The following is a 23611-nucleotide window of genomic DNA, read 5'->3' as shown; positions in this document are numbered from 1 at the left end:
GATTATTGATAAGTAGGGCCGAAACAACTAATCGATTATGAAATTGATTACTATTTTCATAATCGATTAATCGGCCAGTAACATAATGGGGTTAAAAAAAAAATCGAATTAGCCCTTTATAGTACAAAAAGAGCAAATAATCACTACTGTAAATATTACTTTCACTGTTCCACAGCAAAAAAAAAAAAAAAAACTCCTTACAGTAGCAATTATTTGCTTTTTTTTTATTATAAAATGGCTCATTTTAGTTTTTTTTTTTTTTTACTCCATTATGTTACTAAACGTCTAAGAGTCCTTTCACACATGCAGACAGTATTTCATCCATCCGTTTTCCCATGAAATATGGACATACATGTATCCCTATAGCAGGGATATGCAATTAGCGGACCTCCAGCTGTTGCAAAACTACAAGTCCCATCATGCCTCTGCCTGTGGGTTTCATGCTTGTGGCTGTCAGAGTCTTGCTATGCCTCATGGGACTTGTAGTTCTGCAACAGCTGGAGGTCCGCTAATTGCATATCCCTGCCCTATAGGATAGCGGGTGTCAGCAGATGAACATCCGCTGACACCCGATCTCATCGGCCCCCGCAATGGTCCGCTTTTGCAGACGGAGAAAAATCCTATTTTTCCATCCGTCATCGGATGGGGTGAACACAGACGTTTTTGCAGCAATGTGTTTTTTTAATCTGCCCAACAAATTGGCCAAAAAAGCTTAAAAAAATGCAAACGCGCAAATCGTAGAAAAATTGCGTGCGCAAAAATAAAAACGCACAGCAAAACACACTGCAGAAACAGATCAAAAGCAAACTGCATAGGTGTGTAACTGAGGCTCATGCTGGCCATACGGGTCCATGCTGATGCGGCCCGCGATTAAATTGCGTTTGACACCTCTGGTTTGGACATTTCCAGTTATCTCCATTTATCCAATATAACCAGCTCCCCCCCCCCCCCCCCACACAATCCAATGTGGTTGCATGCAACTATTCTCCGGTTATAGCAACAGTAACGCTGAGTGTTTGCGGTTTATTTTTCAGAATCCTAGTTTATCTGCATACTGTCATACTTGCTGGTCTGTGAACAAATGGGCAATTGGCTTGCTTATCTCTGCAGTAACATCTGTTTATAAACCGTACATTTTATTTCTTGTGCATGTTCAGGGGATGCTCTGGACATCTAGTCTTACAGATACAATTCGCCCATAATGCTTAGGTGGCCCGCAATGAAACAAGAGTTTGATAACCCTGCTTTAAGCTATCCAAAAACATTTGGCTATAAATACACTTAAAACTTGTCAAGTCAGGTTCATGGTACCATGTACTAAAAACATGCAGGGGCTGCCATTACTGAGCTCTTCTGAAAATGCTGGTTGCCCTACTGATCTTCTTACTTTAATAGCTAGAGACCCATGAGGGCCCAACCTGCAGCCTTTGCCATAAGCAGCTTTTTGGTACTTGTGTACACCTGCAGTCCATTAGTGTAAGCACTGATTTGTAAAGGGGTAAAAGAACCATGATCTCTACTAAACCTGTAACATCTCCCCAGTCTCTCGCGGTCTTCTGCAACGTGGCCATCATTTTCTTCAGAAAGTCTTCAGTCCCCTCTAGCATTATATACAGTACTGTACACTGAACTGCAGCTCTTAGAAATTTCCAAGACCATAGCTGATGCTCTTCAGACCTCGCAAGTTGATAACCACTGCTTTGTGTCACAGACTAGCAAAGTGCTCAAATCAAGTCTTTGAATCCACATGACTGACTGCCTAGGGTCAGTGATTTAGGGACTATATATGGGGGTTGGCATAAAAGCCAGCCAATTAGCTTTTTTTTTTTAGGAAAAAGCTAAAACCCCACGAAAGCCAAGATTACAATGTCTGTGGAAAGGATATTCTAAATCTCCCGATATTCTCGCCTTACCTGCATTTGCTCATAGCTCCTTGCTTCTCTAGAGCTGGAGAAAATACCCAGCACATTTAGGTAAGAAGAAGGTGGCCTGCTCCCTTGTGATGGTGCCAGGGTTAAGGAACCAATCAGTAGGCTCATGCACTGTCACATGGTTGATGTAATGACATTCCCACCAGCTAGGAATAAGCGCAGGTAGAGCAAGAATATAGAAATCAGAGGATTTCCTGTCCCGAAACACTGTCACATAAAAGATGACAGTGAGGGAAATTTACTAAAACTGGTGCATAGAAGCCAATCGGTTACCATGTAGTAACTGCAGCTTGTTCAATTGAGCTTTGACAACAAAATCTGGAAGCCGATTGATTAATATGCAGAGCTGCGCCAGGTTCTGTGTACACCAGTTTTAGTAAATCTTACCCAGTGTTTTTTTTGTTAAGCTTAATTTTAACTAGGGGAGGTCCGATTATCAGTACGGCCAATATTAATCGTCATCGGTCACAAACTTACCAATATTGCTTCAAGGAGTTGTACCAGGGTAATGTCAAGCAGCAGGAGGGGACCTGTCACTCTTCTCCTTCTCCCCCCTCTCATCCCACTAGAGGCCCGAGCAACCAGCCAGCATGTCCGCCGGCTGCCCGAAGAAACAAAGCCAGATTGACTGTTTGGATCTAGTAACCCAGAAGCGATTTCATGACATCTTCCGCTTTTAGGATTAAAAGGCGCCAGTTTTAAAAAATAGAAAGTATTCAAAAACGCTGATCTTGACATTTTAAATACTTTCAAGTGCAAAAGGGAGGGGTTTGGGGTCTTATAGACCCCCGATCCCGCCATAAAGAGTACCTGCCACTGCCCATTACGGTCACAAGGGATGTTTACATTCATTTTGACAGCAATAAAAGTGCTAAAACATTTTTTTATGAAAAACAAAAAAAGGACAGCATAAAAATAAAAAATAAAAGTTTTAATCTACAGAATATTGGCACCTGATATCAGCCATCGACCTGAACGTCAAAAAAAAAAAAAGAAAACCGGTATCAGCCCTGAAAAAAAAATATCGGTTGACCCCCAATTTAAACCCCTCCTTTAGCAATTGTACAATGCAAAGCAAACTGCTGGAGCACTTAAAAAGAGCGTCCAGGGATAAAAAAAATTAAAAAGACAGCAGCTACACATACTGCAGCTGCTGGCTTTTAATAAATGGAAACTTACCTGTCCTGGAGTCCAGCGACATCGGCAGCAAGGTTCCCGGCGTGAAGCCGAAAAGCTACAATGCCGTCACCATTGCGGGTAAGGGAACCCAGAAGTGTAGCCTTTGGACTTCACGCCAGGAAACAATACTGTGCATGCATGAGGCCCAAACCTCTCTCCTATTAGCCCGGCGGCCAGGGGAGGAGGAGAGAGCCCCACGGTGAAGTCACGGCCAGACTCCTCGAAGTGGGAAAGGTATCCTGTCCCCCGAAAGGTGCCAGTTGTGGCACCGAAGGGGGGGAGGGAAATCCAATGAGTGGAAGATCCACTTTAGGGTGGAGTTCTGCTTTAACATAATTGACAAGAAATAGTATGCCAAGAGTGAAGAAACACACGAGGACCATGCTTTTTTTTTTTAAACTTCATTATTCACTCCTTTTCAAATAATAAAAAAAAAAATACAAATGCCTTTAACACAATAATGTGCAATGAAACTCATACAGGGAACATTGTGGCCTATTTAGCCTCTGGGTTACGCAAATAAATCTTAAATGTCTTTTTTTTTAACAGCTGAAAATCCAGTAAAACATTAATATTCTACAATAAAATAACAAAGTCACTTGTCTTCAATGGAGGGAATTAAAGAAAAGAAAGTTGTAGCCTATGATACAGATATCGCATTAGAGATCCATGCAGACCAGAACAGATCATACACTGAAATCAAAGAACAGACTGAAAAGGGTAAAATAAAGTAAAATAAAATAAAACTGAAGTATGTGCAATCAGTTATGTGGCTGGCTGCATCGTTAACATGGCATGGAATGCAAGCATCAGAAAGGGATTTTTTTTTTTTTTTTTCCAGAGAAACAACTTTCAAATGGACAGTTACTAGCTAAAAGGGATTCTATTCACTGTATGCATTTCTGTTCAGACACAGTAAAATCAATAACATAGTACTTTGTCTTGGTGCTAACAAACCATTATTCCATATCAGACTCGGCACAAGTGTCTGTATTTGTTTGGATAACAAAGATTGCGATATAATCCAACATGGTTTAAGATCTTTCAGTCCTGGCGCAAGACAAAAACAGTGTCATATTCCTGGGGACTGGACACTAGAGAATCTCATTGGGTTCCTCCATATCGACCAGACTGGTCATAGCTGCCGCCGCCACCACCACTGCTGCTGCCACCACTTCCGTAATTATATTGGCTCCACTGGCCTTGGCCTGGTGTTTGACTTTGACTAGGATTCTGGGCCTGTCCTTGGCTCGAATACTGGTTCCACGGCTGGCCTCCTCCATACTAGAAGACAAATATAAGGCAAAATTATATATTATGAATATATATATATATATATATATATATATATATATATATATATATATATATATATATATATATATATATATATATATATATATATATATATATATATATATATATTTTATTTTAACATAACAAGAGGCCAGCAGTAAAATAAATACCGTAAGTTGTTTTATTCAATGAAAGCTGGGGAACTTTTTAGGCTACATTTATAATGGAGAACAAATATCACTATCTGCTCTCGGCTATTAATTGCAAACTTTGTCTGCACCACATACTGCATTTATGGCCAGTTTATAAAATGAAGGTCCAGGGTGTACTGCCTATGGGTCCTAGGTAGTTCTTTCAGCTCAAGACTGAAGAATAGTCGGTAACATGACTTGGACAGGTCACATGGATTAGAGGCTCAATCCCCAGCTTTTTATTCTTCTTCCATTTAGCACACTTGTAAAACGCCTTGCTGTGCATATTTAAATGTGGAAAGTTTATTTTTTTAAGCAACAGTCTTGCACACCTTACCTTACTAAAGTTATACAGTTGCTTTATGAAGTACCCCCTTTGTTTACTTTATCCTATTCCTCTTCAAAAAGGGTTTTACCTAAAACTTGTATGCAAGAGCAGCCCCTCCCTTCTACCCCCCAAAACAAATTTTTGACTTGCTGCATTACTCATTAAATTTTCAATGTAATTTTTATTTTGGGAGGGCGTGGTGGTTATATCAGTAAGGCCCTTTTCACACTGGGGCGGGAGGCGCGTTGGGGTATAGCGCCGCTATGCCATTGGAATTGCCGCGGGATTCGGCCGCTAGCGGTGCGGTATTAACCCCGCTAGCGGCCAATAAAAGGTTAATACCGCCCGCAATGCGCCTCTGCAGACGCATTGCGGGCGGTATTGCCGCTGTTTTCCCATCGTTTTAAATGGGAAGAAGCGGTATACATACTGCTCCTCTCACCGCTCCAAAGATGCTGCTTGCAGGAGATTTTTTTCTCTCCTGCCAGTGCATCGCCTCAGTGTGAAAGCCCTCTGGCTTTCACAATGAGAAGGCTGGGCAGGAGTTTTTCAGGCGGCATTTAGGCGCTATTTTTAGCGCTGTACCGCCTGAAAAACTCCTCAGTGTGAAAGGGGTCTTAATTATTCTCCAATGATCAATATAACCTCCCACGTGATAACGAATTACAGCACAGTACATTGGCCAACAGCAAAAAACATTCCTGGTCACGTTCAGCCACTTCCAGATTTGGCACAGAGGGGCGGTGGAACGCACGCTACACCTACCCACGAGAGTGAGACAGTGCAGCTGGTGCTCCACGTCACATCTAGCTGCAATACGCTTGATTCCTTAGTGCCAAGGTTTTAAGTAAGCGGCCATTTGGCTTTTGTTTTTAATCCGTTTTACAATAAATTGGCCCTTTTTTCTTCATTTTATCCATGGTAATTTCTTCTGTTGGAGTCCATTCTTGGCCAGTCCCATCCAGGTACCAGTACAGACCTTAGGCCACCAACTGTACTAAAGCTCCACCTGATCCTTTTTTCATACGAAGGGTCATGGTGGTCTGGTAAGTAGGCACTTACCTCTATCTTTCGCGGGTGTCGCCAGTTTGATATCTGTTCCGTGGTGATGAGGTCTACTCTCAAGTCAACCATTTGATGCATGGACTTACCAATGCTTATCATTGCTGCATTTTTTGGACCTGTTTGCACCTATTTTGTCATTATATAAGCACTTGCACTTTAAATCACCATTATATTGTTGACCTTATAGTTAATATATTGTTTCAAGCTACAATTTGGAATTTATCACTTACTATTAGCGCCCCTTATTATACACCCCCCACATGGCCAAAGTTGTTTTCACACCACTTTAGGGGAGCAGCTTTTTTAATATATTTATATTACCATAGCGCAGAGTTCTCTATTCATTCAGCAACAAACATGTGTCACCTGCCCGCAATCCACTACAAATATACATTACAGGCAACTATTTATGTTTGTCTTTTACACTATTTTGATAAAAATTGTACACCAATACCTGAACATTACAGCAAAAAGGGAGTGGAATCTTTACAGATACTTTCATTATTAGCCTGATTTATGAGATCTCTACAGTCTGCCCTGTTCAACTTCTACATGGTATTTGTCCATTTGCCCTGCAGCCCTCATGCTCTTTCATATGCAGCCTGCATGTATGGGTACTGTGCTTAGAATTTCAGGCATAAGTATGACTATTATGAATGTGCTTAAAAGCAAGGGCAGAAAAAAAACACAAGAGCATTTAATATGACAGGATATTGATACTTACGGACTGTTGATACGGCTGACTGTAGCTTCCCTGATTATAGGAGGACTGAGCGGACGAGGAGCTTGGTGGAGCAGTCTGGCTGTACCCTTGGTTTAAACTTTGTGAACCACCGTAGCTTTGGCTGCTGCTGCTGTTATAACTCTGACTGCCATAGCCACTCCCGCTGCTTTGGGTGTAGCCACCTCCGGTACCCTGGCTGTAGCCACCGCTGCTACCCTGGCCATAGCCACCTCCACTTCCACTTCCAGAGCCTTGACCGTAGCTTCCTCCACTTCCCTGGTTGTAGCTACCACTGCTTTGATTGTAGCTGCTGCTGCTTGCACTTCCCTGGCCATAGCCACCTCCGCTGCTTTGATCATAGCTTCCACCACTTCCACCACCATATCCTCCACTGCTTCCACCTCCTTGCATGTAGCTGCCGGTGCCACTGCTAGATCCACCACCGCTTGGTCCACCCTGGCTGTATCCACCACCGCTTCCTCCACCCTGGCCATAACTGCCACTTTGGCTGTATCCACTTCCACCACTCTGGCCATAGCCGCCTTGTCCATAGCTTGACTGCTGAAAAATAAGAGAAAGCAATGAATGAGAACTGTTACACTATAAAAGTTGTGGCAAATGTACACATCAGTCAAGCAAGCACATACTTGGCCGTAGCTGCTTGGTGCATTCTGGGACAGACTTGATGAGTTCCCGCCACCGCCATAACTGCTACCCTGGTTGCCTCCTGGACTGTAGTTCTGCTGGCTGTTATGGCCAAAGCCTCCTCTATGTTCAGAACCATTATCCTGAGAGCCTCCCGACCATCGACTTTCCCCTCGGCCATAGGCTGCAAATACAAAAGGGTCAAATTAAAAACACAGTCATAAAAGGCATGCTAATCAATTGTTACTCTTTTTTTCCCCTTCAAGAGCAAGCTGGACCATGCATGCGTTAATGTTTTTTTTGCTAGCCTCAACTGTGGCTATAGGATTGTGTATATGAATGTCTTTCATATTTTTTTCCTTTTTCTCTCTATTGGCTAAACTAGATGGACTTGTCTTTTTACAAATATTATATATAAAAAATAAATTAAATAAAAAAAACTGGTTTATATTCTAATGTAGTAACTGAGTTCAGAATGGATGCAAACACACTCTGCTCATTACGCAATGCAATATAATATAACCACCCTGTGTAATCTAAAAAGATACATGCACTGCAAACCGAGTTAGGATATAAAAAAAAATAAGAAGTTTAGTAATTTAATAGCTCGTACTGCAAAATGCTAGTTAACCACGTTACTCACAATCCGAGGTATTACTGTATATCACATGGAGAGGAAAAATAAAAATAAATCCTTTGCATTAAACTTTATTAAGTTACAACTGTCTCAGGTCATACCTACAAAGGTTATGCCTCACCCCCACTATCGAACATACAATGTTCCAGGTCATACTACTCACACGATATAAAATACAGGAAGATCGGAGGGAATCTGTACTCACCACGACCTCGTTCTCCTCCACCACCTCTGTACCCAGTTCCACCACTTCCTCCACCTCTACCAGAAAATCCTCCCCTGGTCCCTCCAGGAGGGCCGCGGTTGTCAAAGCGCTGAAATTCTTCTCGGCCTCCGTCTCCTCTGCCTCCTCCTCCACCAGGTGGTCCTCCGCCACGGCCCCTGAACTTCTTTTCTGGAGGTGGACCGGCCTTCTTACCCTCTGCGTTGTACTCGCGGACTAATTGTTCAGCCTCCTCCTTTTGCATCTCAATGTAGGTGACCTCATCCAGAAAATCTCCAGCTTCTGGCAAGCTAAAATTAGCTGAAAAAAAAAAAAAAAAATCAAAAGTTGAAGTTAACCTAAAATATCCCCTGGTTACTAAAGTACCCTGAAAAAAGCTGTGAGCAAGATACTGGCTAATTAAGGACAAGCTCTTTGCGCTCTAGTAAGTACAAGAAGTTTGGAGGATTACGGTCATATACTTTCAACACCAGTTTTATTTGTATTTTCTAACTAGATAAATTACCATTTTTTTTTCTCTCTGTGAACCTGTGATTTGCTCACAGCAAAAAAAAAAAAAAAAAAAAAGTATTAGCGCAACAGATTCACTTTCCTGGCATGGCATCCTTTACTAGACATACTGCAACAAAATACTAGCTCTCCACACTGTTTACGCTTATGCTTCCCATTGCTGCACTCTGCCTTTAGCAGTTGTAAATTTGCAAGGACTATCTATGGGACCAACTACTTTAGTTAAAAATATGCAGAGTGCAGGGATAAGAATTTTACAGGAAGAGATGCTGCAGTATATTAACAAATTATACATTTAGTGAGAGTGTGTGTGTTTACAAGCCTAACATATGAGTATGAAAAAAAAAAAAAAAGAGAAGATGTATAGGTAGCAGCCATTCATGCTCATATGTAGGCTTGGCTCCCTATCTAAAGTGCAAGTTCACCTTTAAAGAAAAATCCTTCCTTCCCACTGACGGGGACGCCCATGTGACAGCACAGACCAATTACAATGCTCCTAAACGTACCTCCTGATGGATGACATTTTGGACATTAAGCAGCTGGGATTTTCTATGCCCCCGACCCATGATGCGGCTATAGCAGGGCTCAGAACAGCAAATCACCATGCTCCAGGGGGACCATCATGCACAGTGTTTACCAGCTTTTTGGGGGGGGGGGGGGGGGATATAAATATCAGCGCATCTACTAGTGTTGTTCATGTGTTTCTTGATTAAAAATCAAGGTGCCCCTTTATTCAGACCTGAATGAGCAATATTAAGAAATTACCTTTCATTTCTAACACTGCTGAGTCAGGCACATCTTTGCCTTCCTCATCTGTTCGCTTAACAATACGATCTAGTAGGTCAGCATCTGTGGGGCAGATTATGACGGCCTTGCGTTGAAAACCTTCAAACGGTCGCATCTTCCTGCGCTGGGCTGTACCATAGACATTAGTCTAATGAGAAAATAAATAAAAAGAAGAAGGTGTATGAGGGGGTGTTCAAGGCATTAAAAAAAAAAAAATTGACACTGTCCTTTCCAGTCTCTGTCTTACCTGATCTAGAATGTAGTTCCGTTTCCTACGGGAAGCTATCTGGATGAGTTGATTTAAACACTTTGTGGCTTGCTGAATAAGGACATCCCAGCGACCGGCATAGTTACGCTGTCTTCTGAGACCCATTACCTGGGGAGAAGTTCAGTCAAAATTATAAAAAAGTACGAGTTGTGTGAAAGCCTATTCAGCTCTGGCAGAAACCTATCAATTTTTATTAACTTTTCTCTACACTATTCTACTTCAGTTTGAAGTTCTAGAGAGAGCGACAAGCTGAATGCATAAAACCTCATCTTAGTCAATCACTGCTGCCCTTTATAGGGCATTCGAATGAGCCCGAATAATGTCAGCAATATTCACAGCATTGCAATGGGAGAGGGGAGGACAGTCACTTGGAATTGCACGCTCAACAGCAATTTGCTATCACAAGTTCAACTTATTTTCCCAGTTGAGGCTACACTGGTCCATATCGCACAGTATGCAAAGTCACGAATGTGGCCATGTAGCAGATGTACCCGAGGTCTTTATTACAGGACTCCCCAAAGAACACAAGCACCTTTGAGGTCAACTGGCTATAAGACCACAATGTTTTGCATATGTCAATCTACTTGACGCAGCTGATCCTGGGTGAAAAAAAGTCATTCTACCCAAATTGGTATTTAGTTTTGATACATGCCTCCAGCTTCACATCCAGACAGGATAAAAGCCAATAAACTACACCATTAAACCTTTGACGACAAGCAACAAAGACAAAAAAAATAAAAAATGCATTTTCTTCTAGTAAAATATAAAAACAAACCATAACCACATTAATTTTCCAGGGGAAGGGTAGAACAGTTATAAAGCTGTTACACAATTAAAATTACCCTCATCTTTTCCATAATGGCATTGGTGCCGAGAATATTGTATTTCTTTTCGGGGTGTTCTGCTGCATGCTTCATTGCCCATGTTGTTTTTCCAGCTCCAGGCAGCCCCACCATCATCACAATCTACAAAGATAAATGCAACATCATGTAGACACTGTAAATACCAAACTAGAGCTATTGTAAAACTCATCTGCGATCTCTGCGGAAAGCTCACCTCACACTCTCCTTTGTTCTTGGGGGCTGGTGTCCCTCGTATTAGTTCAAAGGGGGGCTGATGCTGGATGAAAGTATAGCCTGGTGGAATACTGCAGAAAGGATCCACTCTCTGCCCAAAGTTAAACTCCACACAGCAGTTCTTCACTAGTATGTGGGGGAATAAGGCTTGGCTGCCTATTGTATTTCTGGTCACACGGAAAGCCGGGCCTAAGTGCCGTCCATTTTTAGAGAAGGATATCTCTATGTCTCCACGTGCTTCAAAATCCTGCAGTGATAGAGAGAGAAGAAACAAAGGAAATAAGGATTTTTAAAACAAGAGCTTTGATATTGTGCTATGAACCGTAACGCATTGTAATTAGTGCATCACGAGCATTACAATTATGAACATGTAACTTTTCTATAAGAGCATTAAAGTTAATCTGCACTCTCCTACACTAAAAACAGACACAAAACATGTGTCAAGTATAAGTAACCAGTACCCCTATTTGCTGTAACATGGAATTTTCAATTTCACCATTTAAACCTGCGCCAGTCTGAGGGCAACCTCAATTAACAGACACCCACATAATGCATGGTCAAGTGCCACCCTTGTAATATAAATCACAACTTGAATATTGGGTTCTTGGAGCAATTTACAAGCTTACAGAGTGTGTATATATATATATATATATATATATATATATATATATATATATATATATATAAAAAAAATAATGCAAGCAGATGCAATTTAAACACCCTGGAGACGCAGCTTGCATTTACCTTATGCAACGTGGATCAGCATGGCAGCACACATCTCTGTACAAATTCCTATGCATCTGTGCTGCAGCGTTGACCTTTGCTACATGGGCACTACACAGCCATCACCAAAGGATATCTACACAAGAGTACAGCGCATCTACAATGTCAGTCTGCACAGGAAATTAAAGAGGAAGTAAACTCAGCCCCTCAAATGCACCTTCTTAATAAATCCAGTCTGATAAAGCTTTCCATAACATCCTGCATTATTCTTTCCCCCCCTAAGGATGTGTCTTACTTTTTTTTGCAGTTGATTTAATTCCTACTTCCTGGTTGCAGCCAGCGCCATCTTAGCTACTGTCTTCTGAGTCGGAAAAGCACTTTACTTCCACCCTGTTTGTCTCTGCTGTAAACCTCACACATGCTCAGTAATGTTGTAGTCAAGCCTTGTTTTCATTCCCGATAAGTATAGGCAATAATATCCCACATGTTGAAGCATAGAGAGGAGAGCAAGCTTTGCAACACATTTATTGATCATTTAATATGTTTTTGATACAATCCATATGATGAAGCGGATCTTCTAGATCAGGGATATGCAATTAGCGTCCCATCATGCCTCTGCCTCTAAGTCTCTGCTTGTGGCTATTTATGTTTTCTTTGGACAACATTTTTTAGGGGGGGCTGCAGTCTGTTACACTTTTCTTTTCCTTCCTCATACCTACTTTACATACGCGCAGGCAACACCCTCTTTTTCTCTTTTCTTACGGACCGCACCTTTGGTGTGGTCTTTTACCTGCTGCTATGGCACTATTTGACTACATGAGTAGCAGAAATATAGATGTTGGTGGTATTTTCAGCCAGGAAGAAGTCATCAATAGGCAGGACATGCAAGGATTGATGAAACAATTAAGACACACGATGGAAAAACAGTTACGAGTGTGGTGGGATATTGCAACGCTAGAGACCTATATAAAAGAAAAAATGACACCTAGGAGGCTACGTTGGGATGTACACCCAAATGACAATATAGAAGATATAGCACTCATGAATGAGTGGTATAGCTTCTTCAATACAAGTGAGAATGAACTCTTACTTAGGATCGTTAAAAGACGGAAATTTAAACTCAAAGGTATTGAGAAATGCATTACAGAAATACAATCATTGTTGACACCATTCTCTAGTCAGCAAGACTACCTTGATAAAACAAGAGAATTGCAGGACCTAATTAAGAAATATGATACTGAAATTCAAACCAAGAAACAAAAGAAATACAAAAGAGACGTATTGGATTACAAAAACATGCAAGTGTACAAATGGCAGGCTTCAATGGAAGAACCAATAGAAGGGTTAGATGATACCCTCATAGATGAAGGTGAACTAACATTGCTAACTGGTAATGACGGTGCTACATCTAGTTACCACAATAGTCAAGAACTACCCTCCAATACAAGGGAACCGATACAGGCAAGGACACACACCCCGAGAAGACAGCAGGGCAGACCGGACAATAGAAGAGTACGTTATCAGGAAACTGAAAACTATAGAAGCCCAAATCCACCAAGATGGAGGTCACATAGTCGAAATAGAAATTATTCAGGAGACTACCACCCCCGTGACGATCACCTTTCCCAAGGGAGAGGAACAAGGGAAAATAGGGGTTTTCACAGGGGCGGCCCAAATACCAGACCACCGGGACGCTGGAGGCCACGAACAGGATATGTGAACCCCAATTGGAGGGGGAGGAATGGCAACCGAGGGGATACCCATGGAAGACCACCAGGAAGAGGGGAACATCAGGCAAATCAAGGATACCAAGATTATGGAACACACTCCAACCCATGGAACAGATCCCAGTATCAAGACAGGGAAGTAGAACCAAACCAAAGAGAAGGACTAGGAGAGGGTGCCGAGGGGGGCAGAAGAAAACGCCCAAGACACCAATAGGTAAAGGCATTTTTAACCTTAGTGATGTACAGTTATCCAGAGAAGAAATGCAGATATTAGACTTGGGCCTGAAATATGCGCCAGAGAAAACTATCGATCAATTTGAAGCTTACATTGATCTGCAAAAATTTCTGAGAAAACTCAATTTACGAAAATATTTCCATAATAGTACTGACGAAGAGAGAGCTATACAATCAGAATATGTCCAAACAGAACTTAGGAACAACTCAACATTCAATCCTATCATACCAGGCAATCAGTGTATAGGGGCGTTTAAGAAGATGGTAGAAAGTGACCTTAGGAAACTTCAGAAGAAATCGAAAACAAAAAATAAAAAAGTGTGGGAGAACATCAAAGCCATAGGAGAGAGAAACGAAGTAATCATCAGACCAGCGGACAAAGGGGGGGGGTTGGTTATCCTCAACAAAGTTGATTATGAGGAAGAGATGCAAAATCTACTCAATGTTGAGGGTACATATAAAAAACTGAAAAGCAACCCCAAAATACAATTTACCAAAAGACTTGAGAAGTTTGTGAACAAAGGAACCATTCTAGGGATACTGAATAAGAGCGAGGCGGAATATCTAGTGTCCAAATCAACCAAAACACCGGTACTGTACTATACCCCAAAAATACACAAGAGGCTAGAGAAACCACCTGGGAGACCCATAATCAGTGGAATCAACTCCATTTTCTCTAGATTAGGAGAGTACCTGGACACCTTTCTTAATCCCATCGTTAAAAAGGGCAAATCATACCTCCGCGACAGTTGCCAACTAATTAATGAATTACAGCATATAGATGGGGCAGAAAGCTTGCTACTGGCCACCATCGATGTAAATTCACTCTACACCAGCATCTCACAAGTAGATGGATTGATGGGGGTAGAAAAAGCCCTACACGAAAAAACTGCACTCAAGCAAGAACAAATTAATTTCATCATTGAAGGCCTCCAAATGGCAATGGAGTGCAATTATTTTTGGTATCAGAAGAAATATTATGTGCAAACAAAAGGGGTTGCTATGGGGGCTCGGTATGCCCCCAGTGTCGCCAACCTACTAATGGACTGCTGGGAAGAGGAATACGTGTATGGACAAAATATCCCCCAGATTAAAATGTATAGAAGATACATCGATGATCTCATTATCCTATGGGACGGAACAACAGACACCTTTAATAAATTCCTGTTAAACCTTAATGATAATAGATATGGACTCACATTTACTGGTAAATGTGACCAAGACTGTATTGAATATCTAGATTTACTAATCTTCAAATATGGCTCCAAACTACACACAAAAACGTTCTTCAAATCTACCGACCGCAATGGCTATATACCATCTACCAGCTGTCACCATCCAAGATGGAAAGCAAATATTCCAAAAGGACAGATGATGCGACTCCGTAGAAATTGCAATTTAATCTCAGACTTTGAAACACAAGCAGACGTGATAATAAAAAGGTTTGTAGAAAAAGGATATAACACTGAACAGCTGACCAGACAAAAGGAAGAAGTGCGGAATATGAATAGGAACCTAATGCTGGAACCCAAGGCCAAGAAGAGACAAAAGATGACAGATGTGGCCTTTATCACAGGGTTCAACTCTCAGTATAGAGACCTGGAACACATCATCAAAAAATACTGGCCCATTCTTCAAGAAGACCAAATTTTAACCAGCATATTAGGTAAAAAACCAACATTCATTTACAGACGGGCTCCATCGTTAAGACAACATCTGGTACACAATGTTATTGATCCACCGCAACCTGTCAGATTATGCCCAGAGCTGAAAGGCTTCTATAAATGTCAAAAATGCCTAGCATGCCGGGTTAGCAAGAAGCAGCCAAGAAGAAAAACTAGCTTCAAATCACGCTTCGATTTCAAAGAATATAAAATCAAAGAGTTAATAACTTGCAATACTACACACGTCACATATGTCATTGAGTGTCCGTGTCATTTGCAATATGTCGGTAGAACTACCCGACCCCTAAAGATTAGGATTCAGGAACATATCAGCAGAATAAAAAGTGCCTACCCTAAACACAATCTATCACGTCACTTCGAGGAATACCATCAGAAGGACCCATCGGGGCTCATCTTCTATGGCATCGATCTTGTCAAGGACGACTGGAGGGGGGGTAATAAAACAGTTGCGATCTCACAGAATGAGACAAGCTGGATTTATAGATTAGGCACTCTAGTGCCCCATGGCCTTAATAAGGACATAGATCTGAACTGCTTCCTGGCTAATCCGTGACACTGGGGATCTTACCCCACACTGATGTTAGGCTCTCTACTAATATTACTGTCCATTGCTCTATATTCAGCATATAGTGGTACATAGGCCACCTGCCAACTCCACATACCAACCCACATCCCCTAGCTATGATAAGAGAAATGACTTTCCATATAGGGAGGTATACCACCCACTGAACTCCTAATTAGAGTTATTACCCCCCGATACCCCCGTATTGGGGAGTGACAGGACGTGTACTTATGGAGTGGTGGCAAATGCTTATCTAGATTGGACCATTATAACCTCTGGTGTATATGCTAATTGATGGACCACCTATATGGTGCCATTTGTGCCCCCCTCCTTCTCTGTAGGACCTATATACCTATATAGTATGGGAATGTCCACCATACTCTCGATACTGTTCTACCTCTACACCTATACCCATATATTAGAAAATATTATGAGTTATGGTACCATCACCTACCAGCTTAGGTGGTGACTTTACTTATTCCATCCTTGATTTTATTTACATTGCATTTCTCCTAAAATATTTTTCCTATATTCATCTGAGAGATCTTGGACTCCTATACCCATTTTTTATAATATATGTTTTATTAATTATTATGGACAGAATGAGGCATCTCCGAACCATCTTATCCACTATATTATTAACATACCCCCAACATTTCTCCTGCACGGACATAATGTCAGCCTTGCTTTGATTTTGATTTTTATCATTATTATTACTTTTCACTACTAACACTCCATATATATATGTATATATGAGGCTTTCCCTGTCTAAGCATTGTTTTTTGTATGAATCGCAAGAGGTGATAAAATCACATTAATGAAGTGTTTATAAGATCCTAATATGTTATATTGTTCAGTCCGCGGTAACCGTAACACATCCCAAGGGAATTGAATGCTTTCAGCTAACCCACTGATTCGGAGGGAGCCCTGCAATAAAATCCCGATTGGTTGATGCCTTAAGTGGGCGGGAGGTTACACGCTGACGTCTCTTATATAAACTGGAGGAAGAGGTAGGCGTGTACCCGCTTCAGAAGACGTGATTGGACGAAACGATCGTCAAGCGGATACACGCATACCCCCACGCACTTCCGGGAGACGAGCTGGGACGCATCTGGAGCGCACGCCGCTCAACCAGCTCTGTTACAAGTACCGGCTTACAAGTGCATAGTGGGACACTGCTGGCACAGCAGTTTTTAATTTAATTTTTGTTTGCTTTTAATACCCTAACGGCTGGCAAATCCAACCAGCCTGGACTTTTTATTTTATCTTATTTGATTTCATTTGACATATTTTTTCTACTATATTTGAACCCCTGTACTCTTGGTACCTGTATTTCGTGCTGGCATAGCCAATAAACTTAAGCCTGAGTGCTACCTTTTAAAACTACTACACTATGGGAGCCCCTGTCCTTTTTTTCTCCGGAGGTATATAGAGACAGCCGTCTTTATATTTTTTGCCCCGTGGTGGAATCTAAAGGGAACGTTGGGAGAATTGAGTGCCTGGAGATCCGAGCTGAGGAGTATCTGGTGGAAATCCCTACCTACGCCTGTTACCCCTGCAGGGGTGTTCAACTCTGGTGAGTGGGGATACATGAGGGGGAGCACCGGAGCCACAGCGACTGCACTCAAATTATTTTGTCTGTTCACCTAGCAAGTCACCAAGATGACACCCACCGAATGAACTTTATATCTGCTGCTGTTTATTATTTACTGTTTACACTCTAGAGTTACTAAATTGGAAAGATTATTATTTTTTATATACATTTCTTTGATCACATTACCAGATGAATGCACACCTGATTGATCACTGATCTGGTACACGTTTTTGTTTCCAGCTGTGGATGGTAGTATCATGTTCACAGTGTATAATATGCATAGATCTGTATGTCACTGAAGAGTCTATGTATTTACCTGAATTATTATTGTTTATGGTTTAACACAATACCACTGGTCACATTTTGATCACATTTTACTACCATATTTAGGTATTATCCATATACCGCCATCTAGTGTATATTTAGCACTACTACACCACTGAGTATCCAGTCTGGCTATTCACTTAACCTGTTGATCCTTGCTATTTAGCATTAGGATTGCTTACAGGTTCACACCCTGGTCACACAGGGTATATAACAGTCAGCGCCACCACCCCCATCTCTTTTGCACCTCTGCTTGTGGCTGTTAGAGTCTTGCTATGTCTCATGGGAATTTTAGTTCTGCAACAGCTGGAGGTCTGCTAATTGCATGATCCTGTGTGTCATGCAAAGTGATGTTTATACCTCCTGTGACATTGCAAGTCACATGGGGTGTTTCAGGAACTTGTGAATCGCACTGTAATCTTGAGGGATCATGAAGCAGTGCCGCAGAGAGGAGATGCATATAAATGAATGGATTGACAGCTAAATAATAAGCATGCCATGAATCGGTCTAAATATGCGCATGCGCTGGTGATGTCAAAAAAATGAAAAAGGCAGATTACAAGCAAACCGAGCAGGCTAGAATTGATTCATACAGAGCAATTTGTACAGTGCTTATTACCAATTTAAATGGGTAAAGGTTATCTGGGAGAGTTTACAATCACTTCAAGATGTAATTTAAGAACCAATTAAAAAAAAGCGAAAAAGGGGGAACACAGCAGATTGGCGAGTCCATGGCTTGTATAGCACCAGTACAGACAGTTAAAAAAAGGTAGATTTGCCAGCATGTCTCACTAGATCTGAGTACCTGACAGTTAATATCTAGGTTTGGGCTCTAGGACCAGGTAGAAATACCTTTCAGCTAGGAGAACTCATCAATCTAAAAAAAATGCCAAGATATTTTTCTTCGTAGGACTGTGAGCTGAACCTGAACTCTTCTCTATGTCCAGAAGCCAAAAAGGATGCATGCAATTCCCATCTGCTAATTGCATAGTGTCCACCCTCCTAATGGCAGAGTGTATAAGCCACCTGTCTACGGTGTCCCCAAATAAACACCAAGAGCATTTTTTTGCATCATTGGTGATATTTACAGACTTCTGCAGACTGTTCCTCCAGTTCCATATTGGAGGTACCTTTGGTTATAGAGCTGGAGGAAGTAAACCATAGACTATAACAGTGCAATGACAACACCCTGTGAATGAATGATGCAGCAGTGCGGGGGGAGCCACGAACAGCATCTGAAAACTTTAAAAAACAATGCTGTTCTTGTTATTATACTTTTTTACCCACAGACAAAAGCCATATAATAAGATCTATAGGAATGTAAACACGTACAATAAAACATCCAATGACATCATTCTCTCCAAAGGTTTCCCCATAGTTTTCAAACTTGCTGTTCAAAGATTTCTTTGCTGTTCCCCCGTAACCATAGGAAAATGGTTCTTCTCCTGTTACATAAAAAAAAAAAAAAAAAGTTATGAAACAAATAGACAATTTATATTTTAAAAACACCAATTTAAACCGTTATAGGATAACCAATATCACAATCTAGTGTTTTTCAAAATCATAGAGGTGGGTGGTAGGGAACAAGAAGCAACAACATTTAAAACACAATTTAGAGTTGTCAGTGGTTGAAATCTTTATATCCAAGCCGGTCATTGTATTCACTCTCACTTGTCTGAGTGGTGGGATAGAGTATCAAATTGAGGCAGAGACCTCTTTAGTGCCTGCCCAGATCAGAATGCCTGGGCAAACAATGAAACATTCAAAACTAAAATTAAGAAACTAGCAGGCATAATTTTGTGAGATGGATCAAGTCGTGGGCATTCTACAGTGGGTGATGAAAGTTAGAATTTATTATACAGACTTTCCAGCTTGAACCTTGTTAACTTTTGTTCTGCTGGACTGTCAACCAATTTGATAAATACAGCCAGAGGTTCCAGGGCCTGCAGCCATGGGCTCGCACTGCTGTCAATCAAATCCAATGACGCTGGCGTCGGGGCCGAGTCCTGCACTCGGTGGCTATGGACGCCGAATGCAGGACTCAGAAGCGCGCCCGCAAGGTAACCACCTTGGGAGAGCGCTTCCCAGAGGTGGTTATCTGAGGTGGGGAGGAGCAGAGTGAGCCCAGAAAATGCTTTTCAGGGGCCACACTGTGCAAAATGAGCTGCACAGTGGAGGCAACTATGACATGTTTGTCATTTAAAAAATAAAACCTTTAATATCACTTTAAGTCACTAACCCAAAATTATACAGCAAGTCCATTAGCATGCACAGAATGAGAATTCAGCAATGTAGTGCCCTTGTTTTTATTAGGAAGGTTTCTTTTAAAGTAGAGCTATGCTCAAAATATTAACACAAAGGTTGATTGTCTTAGTCCTGTTTTTTTAAGCTGTATTTTATGTATAATAAATGAATTTTTTACCACATTGATTTGTGTTATCAGTACCGAGAAAGTCCATTCATACATTTTGTCTGGGCGATAGTTGGTGTGGGTTTGCGGTACTAGCAGCCGCTACCTCTCTACTCCCCGGACCCCCCCCTCTATTTTATTAACACAAAGGTATTTTATACATGTCACATACACGCAATAAATATCAACTGGCACTCAAACGTGTCTGCTGTGAAGTACAGAGAATAACTTCATACCTAACTGAGTACTGCAGGAATCCAGAGACCACCCAACACGTACTACATGGGGATCTGGCTCATTGGATGGAAGGTCCCCGACTGCAATTTCTTCCTTAACCTTTATGGGACAGAAATGCAATGTGAAACCCAGCAAGTTTTTATGCATTCATTAAAGGCAAATATCAATGTGGTAAATAACCCCATAGCATCCAGTCAGAACTCACAAAGCCTTACCTTCATCTCAAAGCACACCCGACCCCTGCTGACCCCATGTGTCGCCCGAGCTCCAGACCACAGGTAAGCAAACCCTTGCATGGTAAGTGGGAAACCTGTTGTGCGGTCTTTGCTGAGTTTGAAGTGCAGATCACTGTTATCTGAAATAGGAAAATGCTTTTTATTACTACCAACATGGAAATAAAATGTAACCCCTTCCTGTAAAGAATAATTAGTACATTCATGACGAATGTGATTCTAGCAAGAAGGTCAAAATGTCTTTAAATGTTCAATATGGCCATTCTCTATCGCTCTCAATAGGAAGGCAAGTTTTTTTTTTTTTTAGCTCCCCAAACATGCTCCAAAGATACTGCAAGCAGGATTTTTTTCATTGCAGTAGAAGTGCACCGCCCAGTGTAAACAGAATTCATTTCAAAGGGAAGCATTTTTCCTCAAGCTTTTCTTTGTGTTAAAGAAAAATAAAATAAAAAAAGCAATTGAAAAACTCCCAAGTGTAAAAGGGCCCTATGGAAAACAGCAGACCATGTGATATGGGCCCATTCATTAAGATAACAGACACAAACACAAAATACAAGGGCCCTGCTCTGCCCCCTGCATAGAGGTAAAAGCTCAGTTTAAGCTTAATGATCCCAAGAGGTAGAAAAGTTTTAATTGTTTTCCCTTGTAGCTCATCGTGAAGGTCAATGGATTCAGAATATTTTGGAGCAACTCCTAGCAGTCTGACATCGGGCTCCTAAGCCACAGGATTCACTGCTAGAGTTTTTCCCTTTGGCCGGCTACAAAGTGTTCACAGTGTAGTAGTTCTGATATTTTTTGCCTCAACAGTATTTCTGGTTGGTCTGGTGATCACTATCAAGCGACAACCATCACAGCTCTGATTCAAAGTATTCAGCTCCCGACACTTCCATGCCCTGAGTAGCAGCCTGGCCACATCAAGTGTACAGCACATTTAAGGCTCCGTTCACATCTCTGCGTTCCGAACCGTGGTTGGAATCAACGCGATTCACAATAGCAAATCACTGTTCGTTCCCGGTGCATTGCCTGTCAATTTCATTAGCACCCCAACACAGAGCGATTTTTCCACGATTCGTCGGGTGCAATTGTGATAAAGACAGAATCGCAGGATGCCTGCAGCCCAAAATAAGTACACAAGCTTCTTTTGGCTGACGGGCGTCCTGCAGTTCTGTTTGCACGATTTATTCCTCCATACGCCTAGATGTGAATGGAGCCTTACACATATTCCTGAGAATGCTCCCATGATACCACCGCTCAGGTGTGGTTAAAGCCAGATGCCCACTAGGTTAGATTAATGTATTGCTTACTAAATCACATCTCACAAGGATATGAACATTTCTACAAGTGGGCTGTAAGATGAACAAATTTTAACTTACAATTATCCAAGACAACAATGCTCTCATCAAAGGGATCATCTTCATCATCCCCTCCACGACCTGGTGGGGACCGTGCTCTGCTACCGCTACCGCTACAAAAACAAACAAAAAAACATCAAAGTTTTATTTCTAACCAACAGTAGTGATAAAGATTTACCAATACATAGGGCCAATGTTGCTGAAATTTACACCACCAATACCATTGTCACAAGAAATGAGGGGAGAGATATAGATATATATATATATATATAATCTCTCTCTATATATATATATATATATATATATATAGAGAGAGAGATTATATATATATCTATATCTCTATCTATCTATGAGGAGATATATATAGAGATATATATAGAGATATATATACACACACACATATACACACACATACATACACACAATGAAGAGATGTGGATTGCATATGCTCTTTTACTTGTAAATTTAAGGCCTTTTCACACGATCGGTCAGCCTGTCCGTTTTTCAGGCGGATCCGAGCGGGTCACCCATTAACCTCTATGGGGAGGAGGTTGTCACCAGATTTGTCCCCCCCGCCCCCCCCACAGACACCGGCTTGCCATCCGATAAGATCTGCTTAAAACAGACGTGTGGCGATACGTTTGCCATCCGTCCAGCAGATTGGATGGGATCAAATTAAAAACGGACAGGCGGTCTGTGTTCATCTGATCTCCCCATAGAGGAAAGGGGGACTCTGACAGGTCTGTCTCAGCACAGTGCTTTAATTAAAATCTTTACACATTTCTGAACAAAGTTTTTACAACAAGCTGGGAGTCAGAAGTTCCAAACCAATCTGTAACTTCCTATCTAGAATGAGCAATCCCTAAATGTACACACCTTCGGTCATCGCGGTGTTCATAGAATCCCTTCCCTTTTTCCTCAAATGGTCTTTTGCGGTTCTGCAAGGACGGTGGAGGACCAGATCCAGTTGGGCTCCGGTAACCAGGGTCAGGTTCCTCCTGTTTAAACTCTGTCTTTAGACCTGAAAAAAAATATAGTTATATATATTAAATTATTTTAACCATTAATTTGTTTAGTGTAATGAAACCAGACAACGCGTGTTAGGACTGGTCACAGTACTTGTAGGAAATGTCTGAAAAACATCACGTCTAAAATAAAAAAATATATCTGAGACTCAACAGAAAAAAATAACCAAATCTAGTTACAGACCTGAGCAATCAAACTGAGCTGAAGACACAACAGCATAATTAAAAGTGACATAACTAAAGTTATATTGAAAACACTAAAATGCGCAATCACATAAATAAAAACCGGCTTTACAAGTGTTCGTGGCTTCCCGAATAGCTTACAATCCTATGGACTTGTAAACTAACAGTGCCGATCATCCAATGAGCTCAGCGTATGCGATGACGCCAAAGTCATAGGCCCACCCTACGCTTTCGTCATCGGGCACGCCACCCTCACCCGACAAAACACGTAGGGTAGGAGCTATGACAGTGACGTCATCTCGCATGCGGACCCAATTGGATGGTCAAGACTGCTAGCTTACAAGCTCGTAAAAATGCCATTCGGAGCCACAAATGCTTGTAAAGCCAGGTTTTGATTTATCAACACATGAGTGCGCATTTTAAACTTCTATTACGTCTCATCTTTGAGCGATGTTGGCGACAC

At 41.4% G+C, this 23611-nt stretch overlaps 1 protein-coding gene and 1 long non-coding RNA gene across 4 annotated transcripts in view; both read right to left on the bottom strand.

The window, feature by feature from the left end:
* Positions 1-3495: 3495 nt before the first annotated feature.
* The window catches only part of HNRNPUL1 (heterogeneous nuclear ribonucleoprotein U like 1), a 31884-nt gene continuing 11768 nt past the window's right edge, over positions 3496-23611 (bottom strand). For 2 of the 3 annotated variants that reach the window (XM_040323254.1, XM_040323256.1), the window contains exons 3-15: positions 22817-22961; positions 21962-22053; positions 20571-20710; positions 20355-20454; positions 19041-19153; positions 10840-11106; positions 10626-10748; positions 9763-9891; positions 9495-9663; positions 8202-8519; positions 7362-7543; positions 6715-7275; positions 3496-4394 (exon numbers count right to left, since the gene is read on the bottom strand). In XM_040323254.1, coding sequence (XP_040179188.1) covers positions 4215-4394; positions 6715-7275; positions 7362-7543; positions 8202-8519; positions 9495-9663; positions 9763-9891; positions 10626-10748; positions 10840-11106; positions 19041-19153; positions 20355-20454; positions 20571-20710; positions 21962-22053; positions 22817-22961 — 2519 coding nt within the window. In that variant the 3' untranslated portion in view covers positions 3496-4214. The remainder of the gene's footprint in view (positions 4395-6714; positions 7276-7361; positions 7544-8201; positions 8520-9494; positions 9664-9762; positions 9892-10625; positions 10749-10839; positions 11107-19040; positions 19154-20354; positions 20455-20570; positions 20711-21961; positions 22054-22816; positions 22962-23611) is intronic. The other variant, XM_040323255.1, reaches the window with a different exon arrangement.
* On the bottom strand, positions 11973-19034 carry LOC120913376. The gene is made up of 2 exons (XR_005743507.1): positions 17956-19034; positions 11973-12209 (listed from the first exon to the last, which is right to left on the bottom strand). It is a non-coding gene; the product is annotated as an uncharacterized LOC120913376 (long non-coding RNA).

This window comes from Rana temporaria, chromosome 9, assembly GCF_905171775.1.
Source record: "Rana temporaria chromosome 9, aRanTem1.1, whole genome shotgun sequence".
Lineage (NCBI taxonomy): Eukaryota > Metazoa > Chordata > Amphibia > Anura > Ranidae > Rana > Rana temporaria.
This window is presented reverse-complemented; position numbering and strand designations above follow the sequence as displayed.